Here is a 19,081-nt window from a genome sequence, read left to right on the forward strand (position 1 = left end):
ATATGCGAAACCCTGCTTAGTTACTACAAGTTAGTTAATCTAGCTAACTAATGTTGGATGCTAAAAACAACGCTAGCTTGTTAAGTTATCTAGCAAGCTAGCAAACTGTATTGAATAGATTTGTCGTATTTCAGACGTTGCTAATAATGCTCGTCTTTCAAGCTAGGTATATTTTAAATTAATTGTGTACTAGTGAGCTTACCTGAAATGAAGTGAGTGCTGCAGACCTGCTATGATTTTTTGACTCCCAAGCCTCCATTCAGACTGCAGTGACCCAAGCTCATCGCGATCCTCGTTTTTTGGAAATCTGAACATTTGAATCTTTGATAAGGCATTTTTGCCTGACATCACAACACAACTAACAGAACAGCAACTACCAAAGTTGGTCTGATCATTTTACTTGTTTGGTTGTGATGGATACTGTGTTATAAACTTGAAATATCCTTAAATCAAGTCACTAAGCAAGAGGGGAGAATGCAGAACATTTACATTCTGTCAGAACATGCTATTGTTAGACATCAGGTATCCTATGGAAAGGAGAAGGGCCACAGTCTGGTACAAGTCAACAGGTCAGACGTGAGAAAGAACATGTGTAAGAAGGAGACTCCACATAGGAGGAAGGTTTAAATACCAGTGCTTGTGTGAATATGTTTTTGTCTCTTCAGCTGTTTGACCCATTGGGTGAATAAACTTGTTTTATTACAATAAACCTTGTTGTCCGTTTGTTTATTTAGAACCCGAGTAAAAACGAACAGTTTGAAGAGAGGCAGGCTAGTAATAAGAAGAACAACAAGTTTCCGGAGAGGAAGTCATCAGGGGTCCCATAATTATTTAGAACGGAAGTGTGCATTCCATTATAACAGTATATAGCTGCCGTTTCCATTACATGTCGCAATGTTTTTTTTTGCGACATTGCGTTTGTTGAATAAACCTGAGTGAGTGGAAACCTGCCTAATGATAATGAATTGCATTTGTTATTGAATATAAGTTATACATGCCTTATGAGCTTAATCCTGTATCTAAGGCTGTGTTACTCCATTGTGTATGTTTTTGTTGTAATTTGTAAACAAATGTAAGGCTCCAAAATATGATGTACACTGGGGAGAACAAGTATTTGATACACTGCCGATTTTGAGTTTTCCTACTACGATTCCGAGTTTTCCTACTTACAAAGCATGTAGAGATCTATAATTTTTTATCATAGGTACACTTCAACTGTGAGAGACGGAGTCTAAAGATACAGAAAATCACATTGTATGGTTTTTAAGTAATTCATTTGCATTTTATTGCATGACATAAGATTTGATCACCTACCAACCAGTAAGAATTCCAGCTCTCACAGACCTGTTAGTTTTTCTTTAAGAAGCCCTCCTGTTCTCCACTCATTACCTGTATTAACTGCACCTGTTTGAACTCGTTACCTGTATAAAAAGACACCTGTCCACACACTCAATCAAACAGACTCCAACCTCTCCACAATGGCCAAGACCAGAGAGCTGTGTAAGGACATCAGGGATAAAATTGTAGACCTGCACAAGGCTGGGATGGGCTACAGGACAATAGGCAAGCAGCTTGGTGAGAAGGCATCAACTGTTGGCGCAATTATTAGAAAATGGAAGAAGTTCAAGATGACGGTCAATCACCCTCAGTCTGGGGCTCCATGCAAGATCTCACCTCGTGAGGCATCAATGATCATGAGGAAGGTGAGGGATCAGCCCAGAACTACACGACAGGATCTGGTCAATGACCTGAAGAGAGCTGGGACCACAGTCTCAAAGAAAACCATTAGTAGTAACACACTACGCCGTTATGGATTAAAATCCTGCAGCGCACGCAAGGTCCCCCTGCTCAAGCCAGCGCATGTCCAGGCCCGTCTGAAGTTTGCCAATGACCATCTGGATGATCCAGAGGAGGAATGGGAGAAGGTCATGTGGTCTGAGGAGACAAAAATAGCTTTTTGGTCTTAACTCCACTCGCCGTGCTTGGAGGAAGAAGAAGGATGAGTACAACCCCAAGAACACCATTCCAACTGTGAAGCATGGACGTGGAAACATCATTCTTTGGAGATGCTTTTCTGCAAAGGGGACAGGACGACTGCACCGTATTGAGGGGAGGACGGATGGGGCCATGTATCGCAAGATCTTGGCCAACAACCTCCTTCCCTCAGTAAGAGCATTGAAGATGGGTCGTGGATGGGTCTTCCAGCATGACAACGACCCGAAAACACACAGCCAGGGCAACTAAGGAGCGGCTCCGTAAGAAGCATCTCAAGGTCCTGGAGTGGCCTAGCCAGTCTCCAGACCTGAACCCAATATTAAATCTTTGGAAGGAGCTGAAAGTCCGTATTGCCCAGCAACAGCCCCGAAACCTGAAGGATCTGGAGAAGGTCTGTATGGAGGAGTGGGCCAAAATCCCTGCTGCAGTGTGTGCAAACCTGGTCAAGAACTACAGGAAATGTATGATCTCTGTAATTGCAAGCAAAGGTTTCTGTACCAAATATTAAGTTCTGCTTTTCTGATGTATCAAATACTTATGTCATGCAATAAAATAAAAATTAATTACTTAAAAATCATACAATGTGATTTTCTGTATTTTTGTTTTAGATTCCGTCTCTCACAGTTGAAGTGTACCTATGATAAAAATTACAGACCTCTACATGCTTTGTAAGTAGGAAAACATGCTAAATCGGCAGTGTATCAAATACTTGTTCTCCCCACTGTATGTCGATCTCATTGATTTTCAGTCCTGCATCCATAGCCCCATCTATGAATAGATCTACAGTATTTGAGAGTGGTTACATTTCCCCAGCCCCATTATTCAGCTTATAAAATAAAGTGGTAGAGTAATGCTGTTCATAGTCTGCTGTCCGTTGTGACGTAGGCAGGCGTGTTGATAAAAAAAATTCAATGAGGCTCATAAATAGCTGATAAATGGGCCAGTGGACTGTCATGGCCATGCAGCCTAAGCTTTAGTGGGGTTTGTGCGTGTGGGTCTGTGTGTGTTTACCGAGTTGTCTTCGTCCTCTTGGTCCTGTTCTCTCTGCTCGGCCTCCACTTTCTTCAGTTTAATTTCCATGGCATCTGTGATCAAAGCTCTGAGGATGCTGCTGGGCTTAGCAGCCTTAATGAATGGATGCTGCAGGAGGACAAACACACAATGTACAAACACACAATTGAGCCAACATCCAGTGTTTACCTCAAAAGTTTCGCATTGTCGGTAGTGCAGTGCGCAGCAACGAGTCTTTGAATTAATCTCGCCCTGAAATCAACTAGAAAAAATAAATAATAATAAATCGATACCATCCAGGTGATCTATCGTAACAAACACGCGTTTAGAAGAACAGGGGCAAGAATGTTGCTCTTGCAAAGAAAACAGTTTGGGGGAGAAAACTAGCCATTACATTTTTCAAAACAGTGATTTGTTTAATTTTTTTTTTCTCCGATGTCCATGGAAAAGAGGCATTTATAATCTTTTTAACCCGAGTTTAAAGCAATGCAACCGCGAGTTGCAGTTTTACTCGGTAATGGCCTCAGATAATGTGCTATCCCATGTAAAATATTAATGGTTAGTTGCAAAATTTAATCCAGAGAGAAATTATGGTAGGACAAATAGGAAATTAACAGACAGAAAGTGAGAAAAAGAGGAAGAGAGAGAGAGAAGGGAGAGACTGACGTAGTAGGCTGAGTAAGGTAGTTTTGGTATGGGTGCCAGAGGGGACAGTGGCTTCGCCCCATATGGCATCCTATTCTCTACATTGTGCACTACTTTTGGCTGTCAAAAGTAGTGCACTATATAGGGAAAAGGGAGGCATTTGAGATGCAGACAGTGTCGGTGAGATGGGGTCTTCTACCTGTAGAAGCTGTGTGGCAGTGGCTCTGTTCTCTGGGTTCTTCACAAGACACTGGGAGACAAATTCTTGGAACAGCTCCGACCACAAGTCTGGGTTTCGGAACGTCGGTGGAGGATTGGTAGGAATCATAAATATGGCCTATAAACGAAGCAATGTAACAGACAGAACAGAAACAAAGTCACATACGTGGACAATTTAACAACACAAAATCACATTTCAAGTCGTCTCTGTTTTCGCCACTATACTCAGATTGGTTTTAGAGGGGTTGAAGCCTGAGACTGAGAAGTCTTTGACAAGTTCAATCACTAACAAAATCAGATCTGTACACATTAACAATAGACTCACCCTCATAGGGTGGATGTCTGCATAGGGAGGCTTTCCCTCTGCCATTTCTATGGATGTGATGCCCAGGGACCAAATGTCTGCCACACAGTTATAACCAATCTCCTGGATCACCTCAGGGGCCATCCAGAATGGTGTGCCAATCACTGTGTTCCGCTTGGCCATGGTATCCTGAAAAACAGACAAGTAGTAGACATGATTTACTAATTATATTTGCACATGATATACAGAGAACATTATGAAAAATATACACCTCATGGCATCCTAGTCAGTCCTGGATTGCTTAAGCATGATTTTTGTCTATCCACAATTTTTTTTGCTATATTAACTAAATTGCAGGATGTTAAAAAGGGACTACAGTATGGCACAGAAGACCAAAATTCCCATTTTAAAAGGTAAATAAAAAAAAGTTAGTTGAAGGGAAGCATCTTTTGGTTGGGCCCAGTCCAGATCAAAAAGGCTTCAACTGATGAGACTACTAGACAAGACTTGCCAGCTTTCAGCACGTTCAAGCAAGATGACGAATAAATGTAAAACTATTTCCATTGGTTGAGCAGATACGTCTTGTTTCTGAACCTCTTCCCAAGATTTTACATAGTGAATCTTGGGAGACAAAAACAGTCAAAAACAGATGTAATTTGATAGTTCAGATAAATCAAACCAAGGAATAAAATCAACATTCTTGATCAGTGGTATCAAACATAATTCCTGGAGAGCCCTGGGTCTGCTGGTTTTTGGATATTTCCTTTAAAAAAAAAATTTTGTTTGTTGAATTTTAGCCCTTTTTTCTCTTCGTGGTATCCAATTGTTGTAGTAGCTACTATCTTGTCTCATAGCTACAACTCCCGTACGGACTCGGGAGAGACGAAGGCTGAATGTCATGCGTCCTCCGATACACAACCCAACCATCCGTACTGCTTCTTAACACAGCGCGCATCCAACCCGGAAGCCAGCCGCACCAATGTGTCGGAGGCTACACCGTGCAACCTTGGCTAGCGCGCACTGCGCCCGGCCCGCCACAGGAGTCGCTGGTGCGCGATGAGACAAGGAGATCCCTACCTAACCCGGACGACGCTAGGCCAATTGTGCGTCGCCCCACGGACCTCCCGGTCGCGGCCGGTTACGACAGAGCCTGGGCGCGAACCCAGGGACTCTGATGGCACAGCTGGTACTGCAGTACAGCGCGCTTAACCAATGCGCCACCCGGGAGGCCATTTCCTTTTAATTATCCTACAATTAAGACCTAGACAACCAGGTGAAGGGAGTTCCTACCTAATTAATGAACTTAATTGATCAATCAAGTACAAGGGAGGAGCAAAACCCAGACATTCAGCCCTCCAGGAATTTAGTTTGACACCCCTGTCCTAGTTCAAACATTCATCTCATTAACGTATGACTCAATGGCTGCGTTTAGACATCCTGACAAGTTCTGATATTTTTTTCACTAATTGGTGTTTTAACCAATCAGATCAGTTCTGAAAAAGATGTGATTGGTCAAAACACCACAGTGGAAAAAAGATTGGAATTGGGTTGCTTGTGTAAACGCAGCCCATGATCTGCACCAGCTATCTTCTGATGAATTCCTTACGGTCAGCTGTCCCGCCACCCCAAAATCAGCCAGCTTGGCCTGGCCCTCTGCGTTTAGCAGGATATTCCCTGCCTTGATGTCTCTGTGGATCTTCCTCATAAAGTGCAGGTACTCCAGTCCCTTCAGTGTGGACTGCACTATGGTGGCGATCTCATCCTCTGTTAGCTACAACAGACACGTGAGGCAAGAGACACTATAAAGACATAATTCTACTTATTTTAGGGCAACGATTTCCACTACTGATTGCATATGCCCAGCACTCAAAATAAATATTTTAAAATGTACAGCAAGCAGAAATCAAAAACAATTAATACTTTTTTGTAATGTTAACTTAAAATCTGTAAAAATAATGTTGACATTGTTAAAATAGTCAGGTCTAAAATAATTGGCACCATCAATAAAGATCAGCTAAAAAGACTACACAATTTTTTGCAAAAACAGAGATATATCGACCCTTAATATTCAGTCAGATTGGACATGTTGGATGTAGCATGTTACCGTTTTGTTGCGCAGGCGAATGATGTCGGAGACGGAGCCAGCTCCGCAGTACTCCATTACGATCCACAGGTCACTGTTCTTAAAGTAACTTCCGTAGTACCTCACAACATGGGGACTAAGGATGCAAAAGAGCCTAATGAGTTTGCCTATTTCTGGTACCTTGTCTATATTACACTAATCATATAAACCATAAGTTCCACTCTTCTTCTGTTCACAAATAATGTTACCAACACAGCAACAGATTGTTCGATCTGACGACACAGAGGCAGGTAGAGGAGGTAGAGTGGAGGGTGCCTCACCTGTTACACTGCTGCATGATGGAAATCTCTTTGATGATCTCCTGCAGGTCAGACTCCACAGGGACCTGCTTGATGGCAACAATCTCCCCAGTCTCTTTATAGTTGGCCTTAAATACACTGCCATAGGACCTGCATATAAAACAGGTGTGAAAACATGATTTAATATTTTTTTTATCTTGGCTACTACTGAATGAGTCAACTCGTGTCATGCTCCTCAAATAGTATACCTTCAGCGAGAAGGCTGTGTGGTCATAGGGCCGACATGGTAAGTGGTTTGTTTGAGAGGTAAATAGATTAATGAATGTGGTCTTATTCTAGCACAGTGGGTTAATTTTACAAATTATTGAAATAGGCACATCAATGTTGGGTTCTGAGAATATTTTTCAAATCAAATCAAATCAAATAATCAAATATGAAATATACTTATTCATGTCACTGAGGGAGGTCTTAGGTATAGAGGGTCTACACCATAAGTTAATGGTTATCTGTAGGAGGAAGGTATATAGTGGGTGCAATTAAGCTTGGAATGTGCTGAGCGCAGGGACGCGATCACATGCGGCAGGCATTGATAAGGGCAGAGGAGCCATGGATTAGTGATGAAGGGGGTCGAGGCCGGGTCACGTTAAGGGAGAAAGAAAAGTTTATAGCCGTATTACTTAGTTTCATGCCTAGCAGTAAAGATAGTTTGTTCAGATGGGTAGGAGGAGACTCAGCCTAGGAGAAAGGGTTAAATATCAGTGCTTGTGTGAAAATGTTTGTCTAATGCAGCTGTATTGATCATCTTGGAAGAATAAACTTGGGTGAGCTTTCATAGTGTCCGTAGAGTTTTTATTCTGAAAATTAGAACCTAACACTTGGCGCTAAGAGCAGGGTTCACCACGAGTTGTTGTCAAACCAGAGAGTCCTGATCAGTGGAGCTGGCAACAAACAAGGTAGACAGTTCCTACACCTGTTTCCACTCATTTTGACATCTTGGGGAGATGAGAATCGTAGGCTGAACAATTATAGGATACGGACCTAGAAAGAGTTTATTCAGTAGGCCCATTGTGTAACGACCGGTCGTAAATATCTGGTGTAGGGTAGGTTCCATAAGGATAGGTCCCGAGTGGAGGTTTTCCTCTGCAAGATCCCGGTAAAAATCAGGTGTAGGGTGTGTTCCTTTAAGGACAGGTCCCAAGTGGAGGTTTTCCACTGCGAGATCCATGAGTGACAATACAGTATAGGTTCCGTTTAGGATAGGTGCCTAGTGGGGGTATTACCCTGCGAGATCTGTAAGAGGGACAAAACTCCCAGCTGCAGTGACAGTGAGTTTTAGGAAGATGAGAGTTCTAGCAGCTAGTGAGTAAAAAAAAAAAAGGAAAAAGGTAAAATAAGAGGAAAAATAAGATACTTGAACACTGTTTGAGTTACGTGTAGTAGCAATTCGGAGAGAGGTTGGTTTATGCCCTATGGGGAGGGGGAACCACGAAAGATTATGTGGATAATAGGAAGACAAGTGTGAATAATTTTTGTAATGTGGGTTAACAACAACAGTGATATTTGAGGCGCAATACTGGAATAAGACATGAAGTAATCCGTATTCTCCAGTAATACATTTGCAGACGCTATAGTATTGGTTCTAATACAAGGTGACCGTGACCAATTAATAGGCACAAATACCATAATTACTCTCCGGGGATGTGGGTAGCGCAACCTTGGAAAATAGTTAATAGAAGGTGTTTTATAGACGGGAGTGAAGAAATCTAAAACACCCTGGACACAGTCAGGAGAGGTTTGGGAGTAATTACTATTGATATGGCGACAGACGGCCACAATTTTCCCTGTAAAGAGAGCTAGAGGATTTGAATAAAGCCATGTAGGCGCTGAAAGAAGCGCACAAGTATTCTACCAATTCGGCTAAAACATGGGAAAAATTTAGCTAACTGGATAAGATTGGTCAGCATTTCCCGACTGACGGAAAATTTAAATCTGATAGAAAATTCAGGGAGGCAATTACGACTTGGCATAATAACATAAAAACAGAATCAAAAGCTCAATATACCAGCGTTTTGATGTCAGCATTCTATCAACAAAAAATACAAACCAATAAACACGGAATAAGGAGAAGTACTCAGCCACAGAAAGACTAGGTATGTGAGTATGTTGATTGAAACCTGTGATCAAAACGGCTTTTGCGGGGGTTGTGGATGAAATAGAGCAAGATGCTTTGAGAGTGGAGTATAACTCCACATGCTGCCATGCAAGTGTTTGGATCTTTTTCAAAAGAGCAACAACGAATTCTCCAGAAAGTAGCTGGACAGGAACTTTAGTGTATGTGTATAGTGTATGGCTCGGTTCGATCGATAGTGGTTCATAGAGATTCCAGTTTCTATTAAAAGGAAGACGTATGAGATCACGTCTTACCCATCTTTTTAATAGATGTCAGGGAACAAATATTGCAGATTCCTTAGGATGACAAATTGGCTAAATTTGCCACAGGAAAAATTATTTGGGGTTGAAGAATCTAGGCAAAATGCCAGGGGAATGGATTCTAAAGAGGTAACAAATGTATCATAAATGTAAGAGTTCTAAACTTCCTTAATAAGCAAGTCTTGAGTCAAAGCCAAATTGGATTTATACCAAAACATCGTACAACTGATATATATATTCACACCCTACACTGTCTCATGAGATCAAAAAAAAGAAGGTTTCTGAGTCTGTAAGGAGTGTTTGCCAGATACGTCATGCCAATAAAGCCAATTGAATTGAATTGTAACAATGTACTGTGGGGCAAAAAAGTATTTAGTCAGCCACCAATTGTGCAAGTTCTCCCACCTAAAAAGATGAGGCCTATAATTTTCATCATAGGTACACTTCAACTATGACAGACAAAATGAGAATAAAAAAAATCCAGAAAATCACATTGTAGGATTTTTAATGAATTTATTTGCAAATTATGGTGGAAAATAAGTATTTGGTCAAAAACAAAAGTTTCTCAATACTTTGTTATATACCCTTTGTTGGCAATGACTGAGGTCAAACGTTTTCTGTAAGTCTTCAGACACTGTTGCAGGTATTTTGGCCCATTCCTCCATGCAGATCTCCTCTAGAGCAGTGATGTTTTGGGGCTGTTGCTCCAGGACCTTGAAATGCTTCTTACGAAGCCACTCCTTCGTTGCCCGTGTGTTTGGGATCATGCTTGTCATGCTGAAAGACCCAGCCACATTTCATCTTCAATGCCCTTGCTGATGGAAGGAGGTTTTCACTCAAAATCTCACGATACATGGCCCCATCCATTCATTCGATACATGGCCCCATTCATGATGAAAATTACAGGCCTCTCTCATCTTTTTAAGTGGGAGAACTTGCACAATTGATGGCTGACTAAATACTTTTTTGCCCCACTGTAAGTGGCTCGGAGACTTAATCTTATTGAGAACTTGTGGTCAAACCTCAAGAGGCCAAACAAACAAAAACCCACAAATTCTGACAAACTCCAAGCATTGATTATGCATGAATGGACTGCCATCAGTCAGGATGTGGCCCAGAAGTTAATTGACAACATGCAAGGCCGGATTTCAGGTTGAAAAAGAAGGGTCAACACTGCAAATATTGACTTTTTGCATCAACTTCTTGTAATTGTCAATGAAAGCCTTCGACACTTATGAAATGCTTGTAATTATACTTCAGCATTCCATAGTAACATCTGACAAAAATATCTAAAGACACTGAAGCAGCAAACTGTGGAAATTAATATATGTGTCATTCTCAAAACTTTTGGTCACGACTGTACAACTGTTGTATTCAGCGCACGTGACAACTTTGATTTGATACCTAAAATGAACTTTTATTTTTTTTTGTTAGTTCATGAACATTGTGGTGCAGTGTTTATGGAGAATAGTACATGCATAATAAAGGATACAGACGATGGGGAGATTAAAACAAACGTTTGATGATTGGAGTAAGGAAAGTGGATTTACCGTTATCATGTTTGGTTTGTAATTAATACTTGTGGATTGCTAATTAAAATGTAGCATAGTGAATATTAACGAAATGTACACTTTCTTTTCCAGGAGAGGGGGTTTCATTATTGCTCGTTGGAATGTTCCCGGAGACTGTGGTCTAGGGGAGAGCAGTTAGTGATTTTTGGCAGTTTTAAGTATGAAAGTATCTGGATTAGACCATAAACGGAGTTCCCAGATTGGTAAAGCTTGTTCATGTGTTTTGACCTACGGTTTACCACACACAGACAAATACAACTTACCGGTTGTGAATATGCGTTAAGTGGTGTTGATAACGTGGGATATACACTGCTCAAAAATAAAGGGAACACTTAAACAACACAATGTAACTCCAAGTCAATCGCACTTCTGTGAAATCAAACTGTCCACTTAGGAAGCAACACTGATTGACAATACATTTCACAAGCTGTTGTGCAAATGGAATAGACAACAGGTGGAAATTATAGGCAATTAGCAAGACACCCCCAATAAAGGAGTGGTTCTGCAGGTGGTGACAGCAGACCACTTCTCAGTTCCTATGCTTCCTGGCTGATGTTTTGGTCACTTTTGAATGCTGGCGGTGCTTTCACTCTAGTGGTAGCATGAGACAGAGTCTACAACCCACACAAGTGGCTCAGGTAGTGCAGCTCATCCAGGATGCACATCAATGCGAGCTGTGGCAAGAAGGTTTGCTGTGTCTGCAAGCGTAGTATCCAGAGCATGGAGGCGCTACCAGGAGACCAGCAGGCCACAAATGTGCATGTGTCTGCTCAAACGGTCAGAAACAGACTCCATGAGGGTGGTATGAGGGCCCGACGTCCACAGGTGGGGGTTGTGCTTACAGCCCAACACCGTGCAGGACGTTTGGCATTTGCCAGAGAACACCAAGATTGGCAAATTCGCCTTTGGCGCCCTGTGCTCTTCCCAGATGAAAGCAGGTTCACACTGAGCACGTGACAGACGTGACAGAGTCTGGGGACGCCGTGGAGAACGTTCTGCTGCTTGCAACATCCTCCAGCATGACCGGTTTGGCGGTGGGTCAGTCATGATGTGGGGTGGCATTTCTTTGGTGGGCCGCACAGCCCTCCATGTGCTCGCCAGAGGTAGCCTGACTGCCATTAGGTACCGAGAGGAGATCCTCAGACCCCTTGTGAGACCATATGCTGGTGCGGTTGGCTCTGGGTTCATCCTAATGCAAGACAATGTTAGACCTCATGTGGCTGGAGTGTGTCAGCAGTTCCTGCAAGAGGAAGGCATTGATGCTATGGACTGGCCCGCCCGTTCCCCAGACCTGAATCCAATTGAGCAAAACTGGGACATCATGTCTCGCTCCATCCACCAACGCCACATTGCACCACAGACTGTCCAGGAGTTGGCGGATGCTTTAGTCCAGGTCTGGGAGGAGATCCCTCAGGAGACCATCCGCCACATCATCAGGAGCATGCCCAGGCATTGTAGGGAGGTCATACAGGCACGTGGAGAACACACACTACTGAGCCTCATTTTGACTTGTTTTAAGGACATTACATCAAAGTTGGATCAGCCTATAGTGTGGTTTTCCACTTTAATTTTGAGTGTCACTCCAAATCCAGACCTCCATGGGTTGATACATTTGATTTCCATTGATCATTTTTGTGTGATTTTGTTGTCAGCACATTCAACTATGTAAAGAAAAAAGTATTTAATAAGAATATTTCATTCATTCAGATCTAGGATGTGTTATTTTAGTGTTCCCTTTATTTTTTTGAGCAGTGTATTTAGTGGGGTCTTTCCAATTTGGTTTTAAAATTGGGTATGCAGAAGGATGGAAATGTTTGAAATGTTTAAAGGGTTTCTGAAGGACAGGGAAAGAAAAGGGAGAGGAAATATTTAAATGGTGTCGAATGCCCTTCATCCTGACTTTCTGGTGAGGCCTGATCAATCTCAATAGAAATTATTGAAACAGGTGGGATATAATTATAAAATGAATGAGAAACACCCGTCTCTATTCAACCATTACTTAATGAGACAACTCCATAAGGAAATATTAGTTTATTTTTGATTCACAATGTGAATCATGGGTTCAAAGGGGAAATTACCAGTTCCCAGGGCCCTGGTCCTTGGGTAAATATACAAATATATTTTGTTCAGTCTGCATATAGAAGGAAAAATATATGTTAATAAGGGATGACAGTTACTCCAAATGGATTGTGATATGTGTATTGCTGATTTCATTTTTGTCTTTGTTTTCGATACAAACTTCACCAGATTGGGTCTACTGGAGTGTGTGATTCCCCGATGGGTTAGGGTGCTAACTTCCTGATCTGGTAACTCTTCCGAGAGGTCGCCAGTAAAATAAGGGAGTATGACCTAATTTTGAAAGTGGTTTCAAACAGTAACAGTATGTTATGCTCTTTGACGTTTGTCGCAGAGATAATGTTATTAAGAAATTGGGAATGTAATAATTAGTCATATAGTCAATGCTTGTCTTGATTTCCTGAAACAGAAATTAATTGAACTAAAGTGTTGTTTTCATCATGGAAGGTGACGTCAGATGGTGTCAATGCATGTAGGAATAATTTGGCCACAAACAGTATGTGTTTGTGGCCAACGGGTGACAAAGGCGTTCAATGCGACAGTGATTTTTAACACTGAGTCCGAGCCATTAACCTGGGTACCGGCAGCAGGAGTGCAGCAGAGTCCTGAGACCACGCATGTTGAGCGAGCGTGGAGAGAAATATCATACACATTTCTCTATTGTTCCTGGGTGCTGGTGGGAGAAATGGACCAGAGAGGATGGTGATAGCAGCTCAGATGAGAGACTCGTGTACGTGGGAAAAACAGATGTATCTATTTGGATATTGAAATCGGGACAGTATCAAAGGCCATCAAATGTGACAGGCAAGAGTTACATGTGCCGTTGGGAAGATGAACTGTGATGCTATCTGAAGAAAACTGTCTAGAATGATAAGTGAGGGAGAAGGGGGGGGGTCTACACACTGCGAACAATTTAGACTAAGTTTGCACTGAGATACCGATCTTTCATTAACAGTGTTGGATTCGGGGTAAACTTTGAACATTGAGATATTAAAGACATGATAGATCAGACGCATAGTATATAAAGGAGTGAGAAGTTAATGGTTCTCTGTAGTAAGACAGAGTGGCTGTGGAATGTGCTGGGTGGACGGGAGGGAGTCATGGGAATGCGATAGGTGATACGAGAGGCCATCTGTGGATTAGGCGAAGGCGGGGTTGAGGTAAGGAGGTCAGGTCAGATCCCCTGAAGGGGGATTTATTATCCTGTTACCCTCTTCCTGTCGAACCATAAGATACAAGGTTTGGAGAGGAGGGGTGTTGAAAGTGGAGTATATATACACTTGTGATGATGGGAACATGTCTTTGTCTGAATTACAGATGTAACGACCCTTTGGGAAGAATTAAACTTGGTTAAGCTTCTCTAGTGTCCGTGAGTTATTTACTCAGAAAAATTAGAACCTAACTCCAGGCCACTTGCGACAGGAAAACAGGGAGAAAGGGGAGCTGTAATGAGAAGAGTTCTTACCGGGCAAAAAAAGGTTCTGTTTATAAATGTACATTCTAACAGAGATGATGTGTGCTAAGTTGAGGAGCTTGAAAATCGAGTCATAAAGTCAAAGTAAGCACTAAGGACTGTCATTCAGAATTTGGGTTGGATCATTTATAAAATATTTTAGTTATAATTTGGATACATCAAGAGAGTTGCTTTCAAATGGTGAGGGGTGTAGGCATTGCTCAAATTTATTAGGCCTAGGGAGGATCTAGAAACCGTATCTTTAAGTATCCTCTGGCAGGGAGGTTATTAGAGAATTTACTGGATGATAGCTTAGGTCAACCATGAAGGTTTTTTCATTTTCTTTTGTTTTCCCATGTTATCATAATTTTAATGTTAAATCACATCAATACATATAGATTGCTGGATGATATGGTTCAAGGCTCATAGTCTGTTTGCGATAACACCCAAGGATGAAAATGAAGGAGAGGGTATGGAGACCAGCATCACATGGGTATAGAACGTAACGGATGGACGGTTCTTTCCCTAGTTTTAGTCACATCAAGAGAGGGTGTGACTAAACATACTTTTTTCCCCCTCTTTCCTTTTTAAGTCAACATGTTTTTAGGTTTCGTGGAACATAAGAGTGATCATTGTTCTAGAGGAGGGACTGATGTATATTGACTAATTATTTGAGAATGTTTTAGTATGTTTATAACTTCATAAGTACATTAGGAGTAGTGACCATTGTGTTACGGGTTAGGTAGAATAGTATCTGAGGTAGAAGGCGAGGTACACATGAGGCCTGTGGTTGACACAAAATGTTTACATAGGGCTGTTAAGTGGGATGGAATGTGTTTGTGGTGATCTGTTGGGGCTCATAAATTAAGGTTGTGGTGGGGTATCATTCCCAGAGACTATGTATATTGTTACAGGAAATAGCTCATAGGAGGGAGGACAGCTAACTGTGCAATATTGGGACTATGAAGCTAAATTGAAAGTTACACATACCCAGATCATGGTGAGAGTAGAATAGATAGTGTTGGCATTTCAGACACCATGGTAAACTTTCAAGAAACCTGTGACTCAAGAGTTTTGTTAGATTGGATATACTTCCAACTCATTAAAATCGCTTTCCCAATTTCGAACAGCCGGCGAACACTTGACAGATTACATGCATCAGGTATTCTCACGGCAGTCACTGTAGGGACAGTAATTGAAAGAGGCTATAGTCATGGGCCATGTTAGTAGTAGTAGTAGGGGTTACTTTTGTTGGGTTCTGAGAATATGAAATACACTTTTGTCAGAGGGAGTGCTGAGGTTTAGAGGGTCTTCACCAGAAGTTAAGGGTTATAGGAGGAAGGTGGGTGCAACTAAGCTTGGAATGTGTTGAGTGCAGGGAAGTGATTACACGTGGCAGGCATTGATAAGGGGAGAGAGCCATGGATTAGTGATGGAGGGGGATTGAGGTCAGGTCGCCTTAAGGGAGAAATAAAAACATTTATGGTCTGTATCACTTAGTGTCCTGCCTAGCAGTAAAGAACAATGTTTGTACAGATGTGTAGGAGGAGACTCAGCCTATGAGAAATGGTTAAATATCAGCGCTTGTGTGAAAATGTCTTTGTCTGATGCAGCCGTATTGAATAAACTTGGTTAAGCTTTCATAGTGTCCGTAGAAGAACACTTTAGTAGCATTGTTGGGATATCAGTTTATGAGGACTCTTGCCACATGGAATTGGTAGCTGGTAATTGGGAGACCAATGAGTGATTTGGCCATAAGGGGGGAGTCTATGTATGTTGTCAGGACGTAACCCATGCATCGCAGTGTGTATATCCTCAGGTGAAAGCAGCACATGAGGAGCAGGAGATAACCGAGGGCACGGGCTGAATTCTGGAGATTGATTGTACACACCAGGTGGGGGTGTTGGGACAGCGTTGGTCTGGTCCACACACAGTACTCCTTATAGCACCTGCAGCGGTGAAGATCGTCATGTCTCTCCTCAGTGGATGCATAGTTCTCACGAGATGTAAGGTTCAGCTGAATAATGGGTGAGCTTGAAAACACCATGACAGAGGAAGCGGAGCTAAAGAGAGAGACTAGAGACTAGCTACTTTAAACATCATAGTTGGGTTAGCTGCTGTATTGGTTAAGGCATCACATGAAAAGGATAGATGTTGGGGTAATCGTACTCTAAACAACATTTTGGAGGCATAGATGTGAAAGTCGGCAGGGTAGCCTAGTGGTTAGAGCATTGGACTAGTAACCGAAAGGTTGCAAGTTCGAATCCCAGAGCTGACAAGGTACAAATCTGTTGTTCTGCTCCAGAACAGGCAGTTAACCCACTGTTCCTAGGCAGTCATTGAAAATAAGAATTTGTTCTTAACTGACTTGCCTAATTAAATAAAGGTAAAATAAATAAAAAAGTCTATACAGTGCCGAGTTACCTGAAGAGGATATAGCGTTGATTAGAGTTAAGCACTTGTCTCAGGTAAGGTGCCTATCAGGTGGCAAAGAAGGAGGTGGGGAGCAAAGTGAGAATAACTTGGCTTGTGAACACCTCTTGGATCCAGTGGTCTAACGGGGAAGACCGGGCCAAAGCATAAGGCGGCTTTTTAGGGCTTTCATTTTTGCCGAACTCAGCAGAAAAGTATTCTGAAGGCATAGTCAGGTGAATAGAGAATGAGAATTGTTATTAAACTTTGGGTTTGCATGCATATATAATTATGCATAGCTTACCACATTGTTAATACCGTTATGTTTTGTGTTTCTCGTTGCGTTGCAAGTCTTGTGCTATAACTCTCTTAGGAACCAGAAGGAGAATGTTGAACTGGGAGAAGTCAACGGATCCAGTGGACACGTTATTATCAGTGTTCTATGAGAGATGGAAATAAGATGTGTGTGATCATAGAACAGAGGCCATAAGTCTCTGAGAATGTAAACCTCACTGTGAATGTTATGTTAATTTTGTGTTCATGTTTTATTATCATTGTTTGTCCATTTACAAGTAATTTACAAGTTTATTTACAGTTGAAGTCAGAAGTTTACATACACCTTAGCCAAATACATTTAAACTATTTGGCTAAGTTTAAATGTAAGTTTTTCACAATTCCTGACATTTAAAATTCCCTGTCTTAGGTCAGTTATGATCGCCACTTTATTTTAAGAATGTGAAATATCAGAATAATAGTAGAGAGAATAATTTATTTCAGCTTTTATTTATTTCACCACATTCCCTGTGGGTCAGAAGTTTACATACACTCAATTAGTATTTGGTAGCATTGCCTTTAAACTGTTTAAATTGGGTCAAACGTTTCAGGTAGCCTTCCACAAGCTTCCCACAATAAGTTGGGTGAATTTTGGCCCATTCCTCCTGACAGAGCTGGTGCAACTGAGTCAGGTTTGTAGGCCTCCTTGCTCGCACAAGCTTTTTCAGTTCTGCGCACAAATGTTCTATAGGATTGAGGTCTGGGCTTTGTGATGGCCACTCCAATACCTTGACTTTGTTGTCCTTAATCCATTTTGCCAAAACTTTGAAAGTATGCTTGGGGTCATTGTCCATTTGGAAGACCCATTCGCAACCAAGTTTTAACTTCCTGACTGTTGTCTTGAGATGTTGCTTCAATATATCCACAATTGATGCCATCTATTTTCTCCCTCATGATGCCATCTATTTTGTGAAGTGCACCAGTCCCTCCTGCAGCAATGCACCCCCACAACATGACGCTACCACTCCCGTACTTCACGGTTGGGATGGTGTTCTTTGGCTTGCAAGCCTCCCCCTTTTTCCTCCAAACATAACAATGGTCATTATGGCCAAACAGTTCTATTTTAGTTTCATCACACCCAAGGACATTTCTCAAAAAAGTATGATCTTTGTCCCCATGTGCAGTTGCAAACCGTAGTCTGGCTTTTTTATGGCGGTTTTGGAGCAGTGGCTTCTTCCTTGCTGAGCAGCCTTTCAGGTTACGTCAATATAGGACTCGTTTTACTGTGGATATAGATACTATTGTACCCTTTTCCTCCAGCATCTTCACAAGGTTATTTTCTGTTGTTCTGGGATTGATTTGTACTATTTGCAACAAAGAACACATCTCCTTCCTGAGCGGTATGACGACTGTGTGGTCCCATGGTGTTTATATTTGCGTACTATTGTTTGTACAGATGAACATGGTACCTTCAGGCATTTGGAAATTGCTCCCAAGAAAGAACCAGACTTGTGGAGGTCTACAATGTTTTTTCTGAGGTCTTGGCTGATTTCTTTTAATTTTCCAATGATGTCAAGCAAAGAGGCACTGAGTTTGAAGGTAGGCCTTGAAATACATCCACAGGTACACCTCCAATTGACTCAAAATCATGTCAATTAGCCTTTTAGAAGCTTCTAAAGCCATGACATTTTATGGAATTTTCCAACCTGTTTAAAGGCACAGTCAACTTAGTGTATGTAAACTTCTGACCCACTGGAATTGTGATACAGTGAATTATAAGTGAAATAATCTGTCTGTAAACAATTGTTGGAAAAATTACTTGTGTCATGCACAAAGTAGATGTACTAACAGACTTGCCAAAACTATAGTTTGTTAACAAGAAATTTGTGGAGTGGTTGAAAAACTAGTTTTAATAACTCTAACCAAAGTGTATGTAAACTTCCGACTTCAACTGTAAGTTGAACAGTAGGAAGGTATTGTTCAAGAGGGACAGTTGGGTTCTGAGAATATGAAATATCCGTCTTCATGTCACTGAGGGAGAGCTTAGGTTTAGAGGGTCGACACCAGAAGTGAATGGTTATCTGTAGGAGGAAGGTATATAGTGTGTGAAATTAAACTTGGAATGTGCTGAGTGCAGGGAAGCGATCACGTGGCAGGCATTAATAAGGGCAGAGAGCCATGGATTAGTGATGAAGGGGGTCGAGGCCAGGTCACGTTAAGGGAGAAAGAAAAGTTTATGGCCGTATTACTTAGTTTCATGCCTAGCAGTAAAGATACCATGTTTGTTCAGATGGGCAGGAGGAGACTCAG

The 19,081-nt window shown here is 41.7% G+C and overlaps 1 protein-coding gene across 2 annotated transcripts in view; it reads right to left on the bottom strand.

The window, feature by feature from the left end:
• The window catches only part of LOC110527676 (serine/threonine-protein kinase 4), a 71,930-nt gene that overhangs the window by 33,270 nt on the left and 19,579 nt on the right, over positions 1 to 19,081 (bottom strand). Inside the window, exons 3-9 of one of the 2 annotated variants that reach the window (XM_021609113.3) lie at positions 16,803 to 16,938; positions 6,578 to 6,706; positions 6,279 to 6,393; positions 5,781 to 5,945; positions 4,196 to 4,363; positions 3,851 to 3,988; positions 3,007 to 3,135 (exon numbers count right to left, since the gene is read on the bottom strand). In XM_021609113.3, coding sequence (XP_021464788.1) covers positions 3,007 to 3,135; positions 3,851 to 3,988; positions 4,196 to 4,363; positions 5,781 to 5,945; positions 6,279 to 6,393; positions 6,578 to 6,706; positions 16,803 to 16,807 — 849 coding nt within the window. In that variant the 5' untranslated portion in view covers positions 16,808 to 16,938. The remainder of the gene's footprint in view (positions 1 to 3,006; positions 3,136 to 3,850; positions 3,989 to 4,195; positions 4,364 to 5,780; positions 5,946 to 6,278; positions 6,394 to 6,577; positions 6,707 to 16,802; positions 16,939 to 19,081) is intronic. The other variant, XM_021609112.3, reaches the window with a different exon arrangement.

Source organism: Oncorhynchus mykiss, chromosome 7 (genome assembly GCF_057628025.1).
Source record: "Oncorhynchus mykiss isolate SJ-2025 chromosome 7, ASM5762802v1, whole genome shotgun sequence".
In the NCBI taxonomy this organism is placed as follows: Eukaryota; Metazoa; Chordata; class Actinopteri; order Salmoniformes; family Salmonidae; genus Oncorhynchus; species Oncorhynchus mykiss.